This window comes from Dreissena polymorpha, chromosome 4 (assembly GCF_020536995.1).
Source record: "Dreissena polymorpha isolate Duluth1 chromosome 4, UMN_Dpol_1.0, whole genome shotgun sequence".
Classification (NCBI taxonomy): Eukaryota; Metazoa; Mollusca; class Bivalvia; order Myida; family Dreissenidae; genus Dreissena; species Dreissena polymorpha.
In genome coordinates this window covers 5,045,593-5,064,444 of record NC_068358.1, presented here as the reverse complement: position 1 = coordinate 5,064,444, position 18,852 = coordinate 5,045,593, and the positions used below count along the sequence as shown (strand labels likewise).

The following is an 18,852-nucleotide window of genomic DNA, read 5'->3' as shown; positions in this document are numbered from 1 at the left end:
GAACCAGGTTTTCACAGAGTAAGGCTCTATTATACTGTTATTATCAATAAATGCAATCATTTATATTGGAGTATTATCCAGTTATTATCAATAAATGCAATCATTTATATTGGAGTATTATCCTGTTATTATCAATAAATGCAATCATTTATATTGGAGTATTATCCTGTTATTATCAATAAATGCAATCATTTATATTGGAGTATTATTCTGTTATTATCAATAAATGCAATCATTTATATCGGAGTATTATCCTGTTATTATCAATAAATGCAATCATTTATATTGGAGTTGGCAAGCTAGTATTCATATTTATACACCCTTAGTAAAGGGGGTTTACTGGAATTGTGATTAACGACTGCATGCCTGTGTCCCTATGTCAGTCTCTATATAGACCATAACTCCTCCAGATGTGTATTCCTACATTTTTCACAGCATATAACATTCAAACTTGCTCACAAATTACCTGATTGTTCCAACTAGCTTAACTGTTAACCATCATCTGTTTTAATATGCCCTCAAATAAAAATGTAGTGCACATATAAAATCTTTTAATTTTCCATTGCAAACATTATTTTAGTTTGAATGTTTTTATAGAGGATTGCCCAAGATGACATTGCTGAAGTGTTATATGTGGAGGTGGCAATGAAACCAGAAATGGACACATTTTCTAGGTTTAAGGACAGTATTTCAGAGGCATCAAATAGGTAAATATAACATTCATTTATGTCTGATGGTGTGATTTTAAACAAGCAATTTTCAAATATTTTTGTTATGGCAGCAACAGTATATAATTGCTGGAAATTAATGTACAAGAGCTATAAGTTTTGCTTGCATACTTTAGAGTTATGGCCTTAATTTTTAACCAGGTTTTTCGAAGAAAAAAACTGGTTATTAGATTTGCGAATGTCGGCTGGCGGGCGGGCTAGCCAAACAAGCTTGTCCGGGCCATAACTCTGTCGTTCATTATCAGATTTAAAAATCATTTGGCACATTTGTTCACCATCATTAGACGGTGTGTCGCGCGAAAGAATTACGTCGATATCTCCAAGGTCAAGGTCACAATTTGAGTTTGAAGGTCAAAAATGGCCATAAATGAGCTTGTCCGGGCCATAACTTTGTTGTTCATTGTCAGATTTTAAAATCATTTGGCACATTTGTTCACCATCATTAGACAGTGTGTTGCGCGAAAGAATTACGTCAATATCTCCAAGGTCAAGGTCACAATTTGAGTTTGAAGGTCAAAAATGGCCATAAATGAGCTTGTCTGGGCCACTTCTATGTAATTCATTGTGAGATTTTAAAATCATTTGGCACATTTGTTCACCATTATTGGACGGTGTGTTGCACACAAGAATTATGTCAATATCTCCAAGGTCAAGGTCGCCACAACTTAAAATAGATTGATTTAGTATATATTTACAACTATGTAACTATGAAAGGATGATAACTCAAGAATGCTTAGGCCTAGGATCATGAAACTTCATAGGTATATTGATCATGACTGGCAGATGATCCCTATTGATTTTCAGGTCACTAGGTCAAAGGTAAAGGTCACAGTGACTTGAAATAGTAAAATGGTTTCCGGATGATAATTCAAGAACGCTTAGGCCTAGGATCATGAAACTTCATAGGTACATTGATCATGACTGGCAGATGACCCCTATAGATTTTCAGGTCACTAGGTCAAAGGTCAAGGTCACAGTGACAAAAAACGTATTCACACAATGGATTCCACTACAACTGACAGCCCATATGGGGGGCATGCATGTTTTACAAACAGCCTTGTTTTCTAATTGAAATCAAGGTCAATTTTACACAAGGGGGTTAACAATACACATTTTGAATTGTCTCCCTTTATCAGACTTTTTTTGAAGTGTGATTAAATTGAAACTTCATATGAAGATAGTTCTTCTCTAGATTGAGGCGATGATGACATGTGGCTTCCTAAAAGATGAATATCACAATTGGAAATACATGCTGTGTTAATTTGAACATATTGTGTGGGTCACACAAAACTCATTGCTGTGTCTAGTACAAAATTGCAAGGTCGTTTGTGTCCTATGGCCACATTTTTAGTTTGTTGATTTATAATTATATATTTAAGCACCTGTCTGTAAAAACCAGGATTAATGCATTTGTGTAAAGTGTGCGAGACTAGCCTGTGCAGAGACTTCACAGACTAGCCTGTGCAGAGACTTCACAGGCTTATCAGGGACAACACTTTCTGTCAAAATTGGATTTTCACTTAGAAGAGACTTCTTTCAAACGGAAAATATCATCAAAAGCAGAAAGTGCCCCCAATTTAAGCCGGAGCAGACAATCTGCAGTTTTCGAAATTAGCTTTGAAAAGTTACATGCCAGTCGGGCCAGTTTCTTAAGAATTTTTACATGCCCAACATATTTTTTACATGCCCAAACTTTTTTAACCAAAATTATAACAAATCACAACATTTTAACACTTACATGCTACACATAGTAAAGCAGAACATTTGTTTCAATAGTAGTGAATACAATTACAGCTAATCAATCACTAGAATTAAGACGGTCGATCGTTACACCAGTGCTCTTGAAAAGAGCGTTCTCTGGTGTCATCGTACCATTTCTTGGCTTCCTTTTTCTCTAAATCATTGTCAATTTTCTATTTTGGAAGTGCTTTATCGGGCTTAGCCCCATCAACATACCTAAGATACTGCCTCTATGTCGACAATGACATTTGTTTACATTCACAAAAACGGAAGCGTATTACTTGATTGAAATGATCGATTCAAAAAGCATCTTCTCGATTAATGTCTAGAGAAACTGTCGATAAGAACCGAATGTGACTGAACTGCATCAGTCAAAAACAATAACAATGACGTGTGCAAGCAGGTGTGTGTTGTTAAACCAATCGAATTTCATTGTTTTACAACTTACGGCAAGGTGTTCGTTCGCAAAATTAAAAAATAGATCTGCAAATATCAAGAACCGCTTACGATTTTTTTTTATAAACTGTCAATTGGCTTCAATAATTTACACGCCTGGCGGGCCACAAACGTGAATTTTTGTATGTGCCCGGCAGTAATTTTACTTGCCACGGGCGATAGGGCGTGTGCTAATTTCGAAGACTGAATCTGGGAAGACTCTTGACTCAAATGCATTAAGCTCAGTATACCCTGAGCAAGGCTCATATTAACCCTTTGCATGCTGGGAAATTTGTCGTCTGCTAAAATTTTGTTCGCTGAATTCCTAAAATAATCATTTTGTTCGACAAAAAATTTCAAAGAATACTATCAGAATAGCAAACAGTTTGGATCCTGATGAGACGCCACGTTCTGTGGCGTCTCATCTGGATCCAAACTGTTTGCAAAAGCCTTCAAAATTCGGTTCAAGCACTGAAAGAGTTAATTGAGTTCTGATTTGCAAGTGTAGACCCTTTATGGGCATGTTTGGGTTTTCAGCCTGTTAGAAGATATTAGGCTGGTGGAGGAGGGTTTAGAGCAGTCCCAGCCAGACATCTTTGCTCAGGTTGTCAATGCATCACCAGACCAGGTAATCTCCTTTATCCGTTTACCTCAGAGATGAATTTTGACCCGTTAGTAGTCCCTTAGAAAAACAAATTAAATGAAAGACTTTTCAGAATTGATTCAAGTTTTAAAGGCTTTATTTCTAACCCTCAGGTACTAATAGCAGTAAACTGGATAAAACCCTAACAGCCTGCGAGTTGCTGTTAGATTGTATTTATATATTTTATTTTAAGCTTGCTGCTACAAAGGAAGAGTTATGGGAATTACATAGAAGATGCAAAGTCATTGCACGTGTGAACTACAAGAACCAGATGACCGATTTATATGCTGGTTTCTTGAGGTGTCTGCAGGTATTGTTTTACTCTTTTCAGCTCTGCTTGTGAGCTAAAAAAACCCAACTTCTTTATGAAATAATCAGCACATTTGAGTGAACAGGATTATGGATATTCCTTTCTGTAATTTCTTTCAATTTTAGATTTGGAAATAAACATTGACATTTATAATTGTTGCATGTTTAATAATGAAGACAGAATATTTTACTAATTTTCTGTAATAGTTTATGAAGATATTTCATTTCAGACCAATGTGCAGGTGCGAGCAAGGCAAAAAGTAGCTCAGATGCAAGCACATGTGAAGACTGTAGATGATTTGCTTGAAAGATTAAAACAAGGTCAGACAGATTTGCTTGTGGATTTTGAATACATGTTTAAAGTATTATTACCAAAATAACAACCATAAGTTCCTCCTTGTGTATATTGTCTTCTATTGCAAAATGACTTGGTAAATTGTGTTCTCTAAAACTAGATGTCCAGATGCTATCTATTGGCTGCCAGGGTTGGAACAGTTTGCCTTATATGGCTTTAATGAAACCTTGTGAACACTTTAGAAATCTTTTTTTATTTTTATAAGAGTCATGTTGTGAAAAAACTGGGCATAATGCATGTGCGTAAAGTGTCGTCCCAGATTAGCCTGTGCAGTCCGCACAAGCTTATCAGGGACGACACTTTCCGCCTAAATTGGATTTTTGCTAAGAAGAGACTTGATTTAAACGAAAAATGTCATAAAAGCGGAAAGTGTCCTCCCTGATTAGCCTGTGCAGACTGCACAGGCTAATCTGGGATGACACTTTACGCACATGCATTAAGTCCAGTTTTTTTAGAACGTGGCTCTACTGTTTTTCAGGGGTTATTGATATAGAGCAGGAAGAGAAGAGCCTTGAAGAAAAGCAGAGCATAATGATCACACTGGACCGGTATGTGAATAGGGACCATTAGAATAAACATTCCTTGCCTGGCAGGTGAAATAAACACTCCTAGCCTGGCTGTGAACTTCATAAGTAATATGAATGTGATTGGAATAGGTACAGAATGGGTCAAAGTGACTGTTACCAAAAATAGAGAGACAGCAAACAGATTGTTCCTGGTCAATGACTTTGGTTTGCATGAGCAATTGTGATGGAACTTATTTTAATTTCATTAATACCTTACATGTTGAAAACCTGGTTGTGTTGTGCTACTATGTTTCTTGTATAGGCTACATAGTATGGTAGGTTCAAATTATGACCTTTTTGTCAAATGTGGCCACATACGAGGGGTCACACGTATTGTACCACTGAGCAACAGTTTCTCAGGTGATCAATCAATTTTTCTCAGGGCCTTCTTATTTATTCAAAACATCTGTTAACTTCAGTGCATAACACACATTATCTTTAGAATGTGCTTAATTGTGCTTTGTGACTGATTACCGAACATGACTTTATGTTGATTTTTACTTTATTAAAAACAATACTAGTATTACGCTTCTGAGAAAGAAAGTTGTGTACATAATGGAACATGTCTTTATGTTTATTTTTACATTATTTAGACAAATTGCTACTGAGAAAGAGAGTTGTGTTCATCTGGAAACTGAGCTGGAAGCCTTGAGTCTGAACACAGAGACCAGTAGACAGGACTGCCATGAGCTGCAAGCCAAGGAACAATGCCTGCAGGCCATCAAGGGACATTTCATGTGCGTGCAATTTTCTTTTAGCTATTCAGATAATAACATGAGCTGCATTCTTAGAAAAAATGGGCTTAGTGCATGTGCATACATTTTCGTCCTATATAAGGTAGTGCAGTCTGCACAGGCTAATCAGTGACAACACTTTCGGCTTTTATGTTACGTTATTTTTTATTTAAATGAAATTTCTTATAATCAAAAATCAAGTTTAGGTGGAAAGTACTGTCCCTGATTAGCCTTTTAAGGCTTTACAGTCATATCTTGGATGACTCTTAGAGCACATGCATTAAACCCCAGTTTGCCTAGAGTCTCCAATATCAATTATACAGATATATGTCTTATGGCGTAATCCTCTTTTGTTTGTGCAGACATTTACCTGGACTTAACGCTTATTGTGCTATCAGTATGTGACCTATAATGGAACTGTTTATAGCTTAATAGGATTTTAATTTCATAAAGACACCATAAAGACACCTTTTATTTTTAATTCCATGATAATGATATGTTAAATAGTCAATCCATGTCATGTACAGTGGGATAAAATTGTCCAAAACACAAATCCAATGGACATTGCCCAATATTGTTCTTGTAAAGTGGCATATAATACAATATACATAAATGTTTCTTAAAAAGTTACATGTTATTACATATATTGCCAAATTTATCATACTATTAATTTACCATTTACAAAAAAAGATGTTTGATATTTCTTGTTACCAATTTAAGTTTGCAAATATAGTCATGTCATTGCCAATTTCCAAGGGACATGATTACTGAAGTTTGCCTCTCTTCAGATTTGAACTCTGGACCTGTATGAGCAAAATCTAGCACACAACCACCTCACCACTTATACAGTATTTTGAAAACTGTGTAATACAAGTATTTGCCAATTCAATGAAATGCGTTACATAGGCTTGATTTTTTTACTCATTTTGATGGATGATTATTAATATTGGGCCAAAAAAAAAATATGTCCGTTCCGGTCTCCCGACCGTGTCTCCCGAATTGGCGCCGACCCTCAACATTTTATTGGGGTCGCCAAAAAAAAAATAATAATAATAATTTTTTGTTCATTTTCAAGCAAACAAAGCATATATATACATCTTTTTCTTATTAAAAGCTTAATTAGCCTTCCATTTTAGTACCCCCCCCCCCCCAACAAAAATATTAAAAATAAATAAAATCCCTACCTTCCGACCCTGTTTCTGAGACCAAAAACGGACCTATTTTTATTTTGGCTTAAGAATTAAATAATGTAACCATTTTCTAAGCCAGGAGAGATAGTTTGCTAATTTGAATATAATGCAAAAATTCTTTTTAGCTTGGTTAGCTATTGGTATGTGAAACTCTTCAGTGTTGTCTACAATTGGGGACTGTTATTGCAATCTCTTCTTCTTTTTTATCTTATCTTAACCAAACTGTATGTTTATAACCATAATACATGTATATGGGTTGGGATTTTTTTTATATAGATCCTGCCAGTACTTCTTGTATGAACAACTGCAGGTTTGTGCAATTGTCAGGATGTCAAGTCCGAAATAACTGCCTCGGCCATAACTTAGCCATATATTGATGGTTATTAAAATAAGTTGGAACAATTGTCAACTCTCATAAGATGATCTGTCCCTTGTCTTACATGTCTCTACCTAAAAGGTCAAATTCATGCTTATTGTTCAAAGGTCAAAATTTGAGAATTCATTTTTTTAGCCATGACTTGATTGGGATTGTGCAATTACCATACACAAATACTTTTGAGTCGGCCATAGGTATTCCAGATCCCATTGGGAGTTTCAAATAGGTTAAATCAAACCTTCAGACTATGGAATTTAATGAATGCTGGTCATGTAAAAGATCTTTGCAAATAAAAGATGTTGGTAATATAATAACCCTTGGCAGACATTGGTTATGGTGGTTAATAAACACAAGTCGCTAAATGTAGTTGATTAGACTGCACTTAAGTTTAAAATAGTGAAGAATGTCTGAATGTTAATTTGTCTGTTTCTTCAGATGCTCTGAGTGGAAGCTTGAAGATCTTAGAGAGGATGTAGTCGTGGTGTCATTCCACAAGGGGTTGATAGAGATGACCATCAAGTTCAACTCTAGTGCACATGACAATCTACAAGATCTACAGATTACTTCAGGGCCTTCCAGCGGTAATTTATTATTCATTTTTATTGCCATTATTTAGTGGGGGGGGGGGGGGTTAAGCATTGCACTTGTATCTGTCCTGTTTTGACTTATCGTATCCCAAAGTCATAAATTACGAGTATTTAAAACAGAAAATTTGAGTCTTGTAAATTCATGTCATAAAATTTGGTATACGCATGGAAGGCGTTTGAGTTGATAGTGAAATATAACATTTGTGCATATAAAAGGCAATAAGAAGGTTATATAGCTTTAATTGCAGGCATTCACACTCCAATACTCTTAGAGTATTAAGTCTAAAAATATGTATTGTTTTTGTTAAATTTGGTGGGAAACACCACTGTATAAGAATGAAAATATGTGTTGCAGCATTCAAGTTTTGCACTACATTGTATGTAAAATTGTTGAATTTCTAGCTCCACATGGATAAGACTGATGCGCATGCCTGAATGTTTATTTTTTCATTAGAAACATTAAACAATAAGCTGGCTAATAAAACTTTACAGAAATGTTCGTAAGTTCTCTCCTCAGGCATAGTTGCTGTAAAGCCTTGAGTGTATTCTATAAAGGCAAAATCTTGTTCAAGTACATCTCCAAAAACCTGAAGTTTGTTTTAAAAGTTTTTAATAAATAATTTATTGCATGGTTCTCTACCAACTTTATCACAATGTTTATTGAGTAAAAAAACATGAACATCAGGGAGAAAGGACTGTTTTATGCTGATATTGATAAATATGAGATCATCTTATGGAAACAACATGTGGCAACTGTGAAAGTAATGTATACTTGCAATTATTAATGAGTCTGACCTGCATTATGAGTTGTTAAATTGTTTAGTTTAAAAAGATATGGTTTTCCACAAATTACGTTGCTCAACACCATTCTTTCAATCAGAAAATGAGCCTCACCTTTTCTTGTGTGCTGTAATTGTGGTTATAATATATGCTGTTAATAGCATTCATTTATCATTTTTTTAATATTCAGGTAACATAGGAGACAGGGTGTTTCAAAGTTTTGCATTGGCCAGTATAAAGACAAGCAATCTTCAGAACCAATACCCAACAAGGATGAAGCTGCCAATGGTATTTATTTTTAAGTAAATATTTTTGATGTAATTTGCCTCACCCTTATTGATTATGCTGCGTACTTCTTAAAGTTCCTTTCCCTGCGGATGTTTTATGTATTATAAATGTAGAGGCTGTATTACTTTGTAGTGACTTTGAAGTGACTGTTTTGGTTTTTTACCACTCAATATAATGTTACATATGATATCTCACTCGACATAGTTGATGTGAACCGTACTGCTACCTAAGCTCAGATTTATCTATCTAATATATCTTCTACCTTTTTTTATTCTGAATTTCTGTGTTTTACAACATCACCTCTCTGCAATAATTTACTCAATTCAATTATTATTTTATGATTTTTTTAAAGTTCTATATCGTCTTTGATGTTTTGCATTAACAATTTTAAAATATTATACATGTTATATGCGTCATGTATTAAACAAAACTAAAGATTAATAAGATACAGACATGAAGTATATTTTATGCATTGTCATTGTTGCAATGATTTTGGTTGGGATTTTCATTTACAAATAGTTCTATTTTAACAAGGAGGAGCATCTACCATCACATTTTTAGCATTTAGTTACTATTTATGATAAAACCGTAGATGTAAACAAAGCAAGGGCAAGCATATTCAAGTTGTCCATATTAAAACTCACTTAAAAAGAGAATAACACAATTTATAAAAAATACAATATTTTACTTATAAATCATATTACACAATAATTATTGTGTCGATTATATACAAACTTCTCACTTCAGTGCCGGAAATACAACCCGTAAGCCACATTTTTCAGAGCAATCGGATTGTTTGGTTTTAAGTTATTTGGTTTTATTACATAGATTAAGATGGGAAAATGTGTTGAGTATATCTTTTATGTAAGAGATTTATAAGCCCTACTAAAAAAAGTTTAGTATAAAATAAACAAATGGCAATAACCAAGCATTTTTGGAAGAAAAGGTACTGTTCATGTGCACAACAATTCACCAATGTTCGAGCTTCCTGCTTTGGAAGTTTCATGCTATTCCTCTTTTGAATGTATACAAATACCCCAGACAACTTTTATCATAAACATCAACAACAAGCAAAAACTGTGCAATTATGTAGTCAGGAGTTATGGTTTCTTGTGAAGTGCACTTTCCTTTAAGGAGATCTTTATACCTTCCAACTTTGAAGTTGTGACAACTCTCACTAATGTTTAAAGGACATGCCTCAAACAATTAGTCCATTGTTGTATGTAAAGCTAGTAACTAATGTTTGTCTATAAATGCAACATAATTAAAGACTTTAGATATATGTTACATTTAAGTGCCATAGTGTTTGAGACAATAGGAAACTCATATGGGCTGTCAAGGATACAGTTGCAGTTGATGTTTTTTTATATTTCAGCTTTTTCATGAAGTGTCATCGTCTTTGAACGAACTAAAGAGATTCTGTGCAGATCTTGAGCTGGTACATTTCTATAAGGAAATTCAGTTCCATGACAATGAGTAAGTGGACAACTAAAAATGTATGAAACAATTAACATCTTGTTTTGCTTTACAAATATGTGATTGCTTTTAATATTTTAAACCCATGATACATGTCAACTATTTTGTATACACTAAAATTGAATCCTCAGTTCTCTTACAATGTCACACTCTCTTTATCATGGGTCACCAGATCAAATCTTACATGAGCTTTTGTGATTGACTTTTGACCATCCTTTGTGTTTCATTGTGCTTTGTTGCCAATTACCTTGTGAAAACTATAAAATACACAATTATATCCCCATCTTCATGAAACCTGGTCAGAACAGATGAAATCTCAGCAAAGTTTAAAATGGGTCAGATGTGGTCAAAAACTAGATCATTAGGTGAAATAAAAGATGGCTTGTGAACATTTATTGATAGTTTATTTCCAAATCTTCATGAAATTTGGTCAGAACATGTGTACCTATCATATCTTTGTTTGAAACTGGATAATGTGGAGTCAAAGACAAATTGTGCACTCTTAAGGAGTCATTTTTTTCCAATCTTCATTAAACTTGCTCAGAACAGTTGTTTAAACAGTTCCTTTGATTCTCAGGTGAGCAACCTGATTTGGACCTCTTGTTGTACAGTTTTACAATTTCAGATTGAGTGTTAATATGTGGTCAGTTTATGGAGCCATGAGGAGTTTTGTGACCTTGAAGTTTATATTCAACACCTTGAATCCTCTGAGATCACCAGTTCAGTCAACAGTCTGCGTCAAGTTTGGGGATATTTGGTATGCTTATATTGTGTGTATGTGCATTATACTTGATAAGTGGTGAATTAAGATAAAATTATTGTCTGGCTTGGAAACTCATTTTCTTGCTAAAAATGTTCACTTTATAAGAATCTGCTTATTAACAATATTGTAACTAAAAAAGTATTGTTTAAAAAAAGTCAATTCAATAGGAATCCAGATGGTTCTGCAGACTTTATATGTGCAGAAATATAATGCAAATGTTGCTTAGCACCTGTTTATCTGTCCAATGAAAGGTCTGTTTGCAGACTTCACAAGCTCATCTGGAATGATACTCAGGGGTTTTCAGCCTTATATAACAGGGGCCTATTAAAGGCCCCTTCCCAATTGAAAATGTCTTTAAAATCATGCAGTTTTCCCAAAAATCCTTACACCAGCATTTTCATTTCCCAAAGCAGTAATTTTAGCGAGAATTCTTCCCAAAATGAGCAATTTCTTCCCAAAATCCATAGGCTAGGGCCTCTTCCTAATGAAGCGAGGAAAACCCCTGATACTTAATGCACATCATGCATTACGCCTGCTTTTCTAGGAGTGCCGCCCCTATGTATTGGATACAGAGCAGAACAGGGCACAAGTTTGTGTTTGTGTGTTTTCAGTGCGAGGGACATTGAAGTTCAACTAGGAGCAGTACAGCCAGGCCATAGATACCTTACACGCCTATTGGATGCTGTTGTCTCGCACAATCCTTGCTTAAGTTGGAAATATTAACTCTAGCCAATTTTTATTACACATAAATTATGTACATAATTTATAAATATCAAAACCATATCAAAACCAGTCATAAAACAAATAAATAATGTATAATATATGCTCTTAAATGTGTATATGATGGGTGAACAAATGCAGACAATATGAAAGTCGTATTCCATTTTTTAATTATGAAATGTCCACCTTGCCACCTTTGTGTAACATATATGAGGCAAATAGTTTTTTAACGTCATTTTTAAATGACCATTCTGAAGAATAATAAGTTGTCTAATAGTTTATAGACTGCATTTAAAATTCAGTTCTTCTTGACCCATATATTTAAGCTGGCTGTAAAGGTGCATGTTTAGTGCAATTAATTTTTCATGCGTAACTATATTTTTTTATTTTTACTAATTACTGCATGATTTTTAATAATCTTGTTAATCACTTTTGGTTTAGAAATTGTCTTGAACGATACGAGTCATCTTTAAGAAAATTGTTGAATGTATAAATGATGCTTACTGCTTATAACTGGGATCCTGTGAGATTGTATTCAGTAAAGTGTGTGTGCTAAAAATAAATTTTTGAGATCCATTTGGTATCCATTTTTCATCATCAATAATGTATTTTGAATGAAACTTAACACAACTTAGTAGGAATCAACTTTGGGTGGTCCTTAATTCATTAGATTTGGTAGGAACCAACTTTTGGTTGTCTTAAATTCATTAGACTTGGTAGGAACCAACTTTGGGTGGTCTTAAATTCATTAAACTTGGTAGGAATCAACTTTGGGTGGTCCTTAATTCATTAGAATTGGTAGGAACCAACTTTGGGTGGTCCTTTACTTCATTAGACTTAGTATGAACCAACTTAGGGCGATCTTAAATTCATTAGACTTGATAGGAACCAACTTTGGTCTTAAATTAATTAGACTTGGTAGGAACCAACTTTGGGTGGTCCTTAATTTATTAGACTTGGTAGGAACCAACTTGTGGGTGGTCTTAAATTCATTAGACATGGTAGGAACCAACTTTGGGTGGTCCTTAATTCATTAGACTTGGTAGGAACCAGCTTTGGGTGGTCCTTAATTCATTAGACTTGGTAGGAACCAACTTCAGGTGGTCCTTACTTCATTAGACTTGGTAGGAACCAACTTCAGGTGGTCCTTAATTCATTAGACTTGGTAGGAACCAACTTTGGGTGGTCTTAAATTCATTAGGCTTTGTAGGAATCTACTTAGGGTGGTCTAATTCATTAGAAAATGGGCAAGAATCAGGTCGCTGAAAGGTCTATGTAATAGTCGACCTTGACACATCTCCAAGGTTGTTATCATATTTTCTCAAAACTTCACATGGTTTTTAGCTCGACTATTATATATGAAATATATTTAGTGGAGCTGTCCTACTCACCCCGGCCTCGGCGTTAGTGTTAGTGTTAGCGTGCAAATGTTAAAGTTTTCGTACTACCCCATTTATTTTCATTGTCCCTTGACATATTGCTTTCATATTTTGCATACTTGTTTACCAACATCACCCCCAACCTATAAACAAGAGCAGACAACTCTATCAAGCATTTTGTCATATTTATTGTCCCTTTTATACTTAGAATATGTATATTATTGATAAATCTATGTTAAAGTTTGCGTACTACCCCAAATATTTCCTATATCCTTTGACATATTGCTTTCATATGTTGCATACTTGTTTACCAACATGACCCCAACCTATAAACAAGAGCAGACCACTGTATCAAATATTTTGACATAATTATGGCCCCTTTTACACTTAGATAATTGAACATTTTGCTTAAATTGCCATAACTTCTTCATTTATGATCACATTTTATTATTACTTTGACAAAACAACACTTACCTGAATACCACAATGGATTCCACCCAAACAATACCCCACGCCCATACCCAGAATCCCTTCCCCCCCCCCCCCCCCCCCAATTTTTTTATTTTTTTTTAAACATCATCTAATACATTACCACACCCCACATTATAGCCCTCCCCCCCCCCCCCCAAAAAAATTATTTTTTAATTTTAAACATCATCTAATAAATTACCCCACCCCACTTTATACCCCCCTCTTACCCCCCCCCCCCCCCCCCCCCCCCCCCGCCTCCCCCACCAAAACATTTTTTTTTTCCCTTTTTTTAGGGAACCTATTTTTGACTTTTAAAGTCAAAACTTAAATGGTCATATACTAGTAAATGGTTAAAACTGTATTTTATTTTCATAAGATTATTTAAGCTAACCTGCATAGTTTGAGCTTTTTGGACTGCCTTCTGTCCAATGTACATTTTAATTCGTCCGTCAACTTTTTATTCAAACATCATCTAATGTGTGGACAGATTTGACCAAAACTTATCATGGATTGCTCTTGGGTTAAAGTCTTTAAAAGTTGTTCAAATTGTTCCGGTCAGCTGCATATATAAAGGTCACCAGAGCTAAAATAGATTTAATAAAATAAAACTTCTATTTCAAAAATGGAATGTAACAGTGTATATTGGACTTCTACTAAGTTTGCAAAATAAAATCATGTCCATGGGTTAGAAATGGTCACATAAGTAATGTACACTTAATAAATAACTTAAAAGTGATATTCTTTTCTGAAACCTCAAAGGTTGGGTTAAATATTTTGTCTCTAAAATAACATGATGGTTTTCTACCAAGTTTATGCAATCCCTGAGGACAGCATTGTATTTCCCAATAGGTAACTTGTTTTCCTTTTTTGTGTGTACTGTTAATGAAATCTTTTAAAGGTCTTCTCTGTAATCCCCACTTACCAAGACCAAAGGTTAAGTATGGTGGTCCTTCTACCTAGTTTTATGACCACTTAAGGTCAAATTGAAAATTAATGGTTTGTTCAAACACATGTCTACCAGGTGTTGGGGCAGTTTTGACTATTGCTTAAACCTTGTGAACTCTAACTGATCGGAACAGTTTAGTTCTTATGGGTCTAAGATCAGTGCCTTTGGCTCTCTTGTTTTTGATGCATGTGTGTTCTCATTTTGCTTGTTTGTATTAACAATAAGCTGTACATGATTAAATGGTAAATACACTTTTTGTTCTATTATGTTAAGTTTTATATTTTTCATGGAGTATCTACATATCTACATGTATTAAGGCTGTTCCTTTGTTGTATATAAATGCATTATTTTTTATCACATCAAAGGGAGGCATATAGAAATCACATTGTTAGTTTATCCTTCAGTCTTTGCAGCTTATTGTGCATGGATTCAAATGACAATTTATGTAAAAATAGAAAGCTTAAAGATCTTTTACCTTTGTATAAAGAAGTAATGACTTTATACAATGGAAGATTATCTGTGTATAATACATTCATATCTGTATATTTTCTCATTTTATCTATATATAATAAAATTATATATTTATATATTAATGATTTATCTGCATATATTCAAATTAAGTATTTATATATTGTGATTATGCATTTATATGATGGTTACAGGCATGCACAGTCAGATTGACGTTATATCACAAGTTGTGTAATTATAAGACAGTCAAGGTGTTCCATACTATAAAGTCAAGTGTGTGCAATATAATGCGTTTACTTGCATTGTCATGCAGTTTCTACTTTCGCTTCCGCATACGCATATACATTTGAGATGAACACGTTTGTCTATTAATCAAATCCGGCGGATAAGCGTTTTAAAATTGATTGAAATGATTCACATAGTGAGTGTATGAATAAATTACATCCAACCAAAAGTATGGTGATTTTTATACCCCCATTACTGGTAATTGGGGCTATATAGGAGTCACTTTGTCGGTCTGTCTGTCGGTCAGTCCCGAAATTTCATCCGATCTTCACCAAACTTGGTCACAGGTTGTATCTAAATGATGTCTAGGTCGAGTTTGAATATGGGTCATGCCAGGTCAAAAACTAGGTCACAGGGTCACTTAGTGTGCTTTAAACCGAAAGTTTGTCCGCACCATTACTATGTCATTTATTGTTAGATTGTAAAATGACTTGGTACATTTGTTCACCATCATGGGACGGTGTGTCGTATGTCACACTTGGGGTTCAAAGGTCAAATGCTTGTCCGTGTCATAACTTTGTAATTAATTGGGAGATTTTAAACCCTTTTGGCAAATTTGTTCACCATTAGTGGACGGTGTGTCGCGCGAAAGAATTACGTCGATATTGTCAAGGTCACACTTTGAGTTCAACAATCATAAATTAGCTTTTCCGGGCCATAACTATGTCATTCATTGTAAGATTTTAAAATCATTTGCCACATTTGTTCACAATAATTGGACGGTGTGTTAAGCGAAAGAATTACGTCGATATCTCCAAGGTCAAGGTCACACTTAAAGTTCAAAGGTCAAAACTGGCCATACATGAGCTTGTCCGGGCCATAACGATGTCGTTCATTGTGATATTTAAAAATCATTTGACACCATCATTGGTCGGTGTGTCGCGCGAAAGAATTACGTCTATATCTCCAAGGTCACACTTTGAGTTCAAAGGTCATAAATGAGCTTGTCCGGGCCATAACTATGTCTTTCATTCTGATATTTTAAAATCATTTGGCACATGTGTTCACCATCATTGGACGGTGTGTCGCGCGAAAGAATAAAGTTATATATACAAAGTCAAGGTCACACTTTGAGTTCAAAGGTCAAAAATGAGCTTGTCCGGGCCATAACTATGCCGTTTATTGTGAGATTTTAAATCATTTGGCTTTTTTGTTCACCATCATTGGACGGTGTGTCGCGGGAAAGAATTAGGTAGATATATCCAAGGTCAATGTCACACTTTAGTTCAAAGGTAAAAAATAGCAATAAATGATCTTGTCTGGACCATAACTAAGTCATTCATTGTGAGATTTTAAATTGACCCTGTTCATTAATTGTGTTCACAGTCATTGGACGGCGTGTCATGGGAAAGAATTCAATAGTTCAAAGGTCAAAATGGCTGTAAATAATAATGGCATAACAATTCTTAAAAATTGCCATAAGTTACATTCTCTTGTTTTGTGAAGACAGCATGCAAAATAGTCTGTGTCAATGCGGCACTTGGGGGTATGTGTCACGTCTGTGACAAAGCTCTAGTTGCAAATGGTTCGCTGAGGCGTCAAATGCACACGCTGTCGCAAAATGAAAGAAAGTACTATAGTATTACCAATCATTGAAATCGAATAAGCACATGATTTTCTTGAGAAGCGACACCTTTGGACAGAATGGTGCTGAATACATCAAACTGAATCAGATGGGTTGTTATCTCGTTATGCGGGTATGATGATTAGAGAAAATAGTTTTTTTAAGTCGCAGTTTGGTGCATTTCAGCGTATATCTTCAAAATCAGACAAGCTCACTCCTATATACCCCCCTAAACTTCGTTTATGGAGGTATAAATATAGTCGGTTGTTTGTTTACCATAATTTGCGTTCTTGGAAATGCTTTTCGTATTCAGCTTCATACTTTATTTAGAAATTAGAAAACCCCACCGAATGACTAAATAATGACCACGAAGACAGCTCCGAAGTGTATATAGACCGAAGCTGAAGGATAAGTTCCAAATACAGTTTGGTTGGTGTGGCTGGTAACTATTTTGTCATAGGGCCCCGCATAGGGCCGTCAGTTGGGTTCTCTAATTCTTATATTGTTTTGAACTTGTTGGTCGATGAGGTAATTTCTAACAGTTTGGAAATCCGATGCGTAGGAATTAAACCAATAGTGTGATAGTCCGAACAAGTATGGTAACAAGCATTGGAACGACCAGCCGTTGGTTCCTACCATAATAAAACCAACACTAAACAGGAAATTATTTAGATTAAACCATGACTTTATATCATTCCTCTGTATTATATCAGAACAATTTAAATATTTACTCGGGCCCTTTTCAGCGAAAAACATACATGTGCGTATCCTCACCACACAAAAACATATCGCACTGATGTTGGCTTCATTCATAAAGATTAAGCGAATTATAAAAGTGACTTCATATATATGTTAAATGCACTGAAGCTGCTACGCTAAAAATGCAAAGTAAATGTCAAACTAACAAAACGAAAACAGCTATTCGTTCACTTGAATATAACAGTAATATTACTACCGGTAATGTCGTTTTACTGAGTTGCATTGTGTTGGTCAAAGGTTTTTAGATCGTGCGTTTGCATTTCCTGAAATTTCCGAAACTACTTTCACAACATAAAGCTCCGCTCATGGTTTGTTGCAGAATAACCCAACAAAAGGCCAATATTGTTGTCCCCTACCGGTGAAACCGGAGGGGACTTATGGTCTGCGCTGCGTCTGTCCGTTACACTTTTCTTGATCCTGCGATAACTTTAAGTTCTTCATATTTTTTATAAAACTTGTAACATGGATAGATGGCAATATGGAGATTATGCACGTCATTTCATTTTGTTCCTACGTCAAGAATTCTGGTTGCTATGGCAACAAATATAAAAATATGCAACAAATGGAGAAAAAAAAATACTGACAGTGGTGGAGTTTCTTTGACTATAGAAAACAAGTTGCGGGACATGTTAGAGTATTTCATAAATAAGATTCGCTCTCCGAATAAAACTGTTATCATAAAAGGTACTGTGAAGTCTGGAAAAGGTAATACAACTTGTATTTTCAATATTTTACGTATGATGTGTGCGTGTGTTTCGACGTTGGTGAAGTCCTTCCGCGCCTGAATCTGCATTACGTGAGGACAAGAGTGTATCCCAGCATTTCTACCTAGTGAACTATTTGACTCACGACAGTTGGGGCGAATTTTCAATTATAGCTGACAATTCCATGCGAAGACAGTGTATGTCCGATTAAATAAATCATGTTTAATACATTTGCGAAGGTTATCCCTCGCTCAAGTGAAACACAATATTTGAAGATGCGTAAACACTGCCCAATACTATTATACTATATATAAACTTCCAACAACAAAAAGTGAAATACGAAGGTTAATTACAATAGTAAGACCAAAAAACAAGTAACATTGGTGTAAAAACGCTAAAATACAAACATTCTGCAATTTTTTAGCATCTAAAAATCGTTTCACTATGTCATCTTTGTTTTGTTTACGGATGATCTCAAGTCAGGATCGGATTCATTCGGTTTGCGTTACTTTGCATAATTTGTGCAAGCTATCTTAGAAATATGCAGCTTTTGCCATCAAATTCCGAAATTCAAATGTGTTTATAT

At 34.9% G+C, this 18,852-nt stretch overlaps 1 protein-coding gene across 5 annotated transcripts in view; it reads left to right on the top strand.

Annotated features, from left to right (window-relative positions):
- LOC127877905 (uncharacterized) overlaps nt 1-13,611 on the top strand; it is a 42,646-nt gene extending 29,035 nt beyond the window's left edge. For 3 of the 5 annotated variants that reach the window (XM_052424222.1, XM_052424224.1, XM_052424221.1), the window contains 11 exons: nt 598-707; nt 3,441-3,531; nt 3,740-3,856; nt 4,086-4,176; nt 4,689-4,758; nt 5,370-5,513; nt 7,512-7,657; nt 8,634-8,731; nt 10,107-10,207; nt 10,833-10,964; nt 11,582-13,611. In XM_052424222.1, the coding sequence (XP_052280182.1) occupies nt 598-707; nt 3,441-3,531; nt 3,740-3,856; nt 4,086-4,176; nt 4,689-4,758; nt 5,370-5,513; nt 7,512-7,657; nt 8,634-8,731; nt 10,107-10,207; nt 10,833-10,964; nt 11,582-11,693 (1,212 nt within the window). In that variant the 3' untranslated portion in view covers nt 11,694-13,611. The remainder of the gene's footprint in view (nt 1-597; nt 708-3,440; nt 3,532-3,739; nt 3,857-4,085; nt 4,177-4,688; nt 4,759-5,369; nt 5,514-7,511; nt 7,658-8,633; nt 8,732-10,106; nt 10,208-10,832; nt 10,965-11,581) is intronic. The other 2 variants (XR_008048663.1, XR_008048662.1) reach the window with 2 other exon arrangements.
- Nucleotides 13,612-18,852: the final 5,241 nt, after the last annotated feature.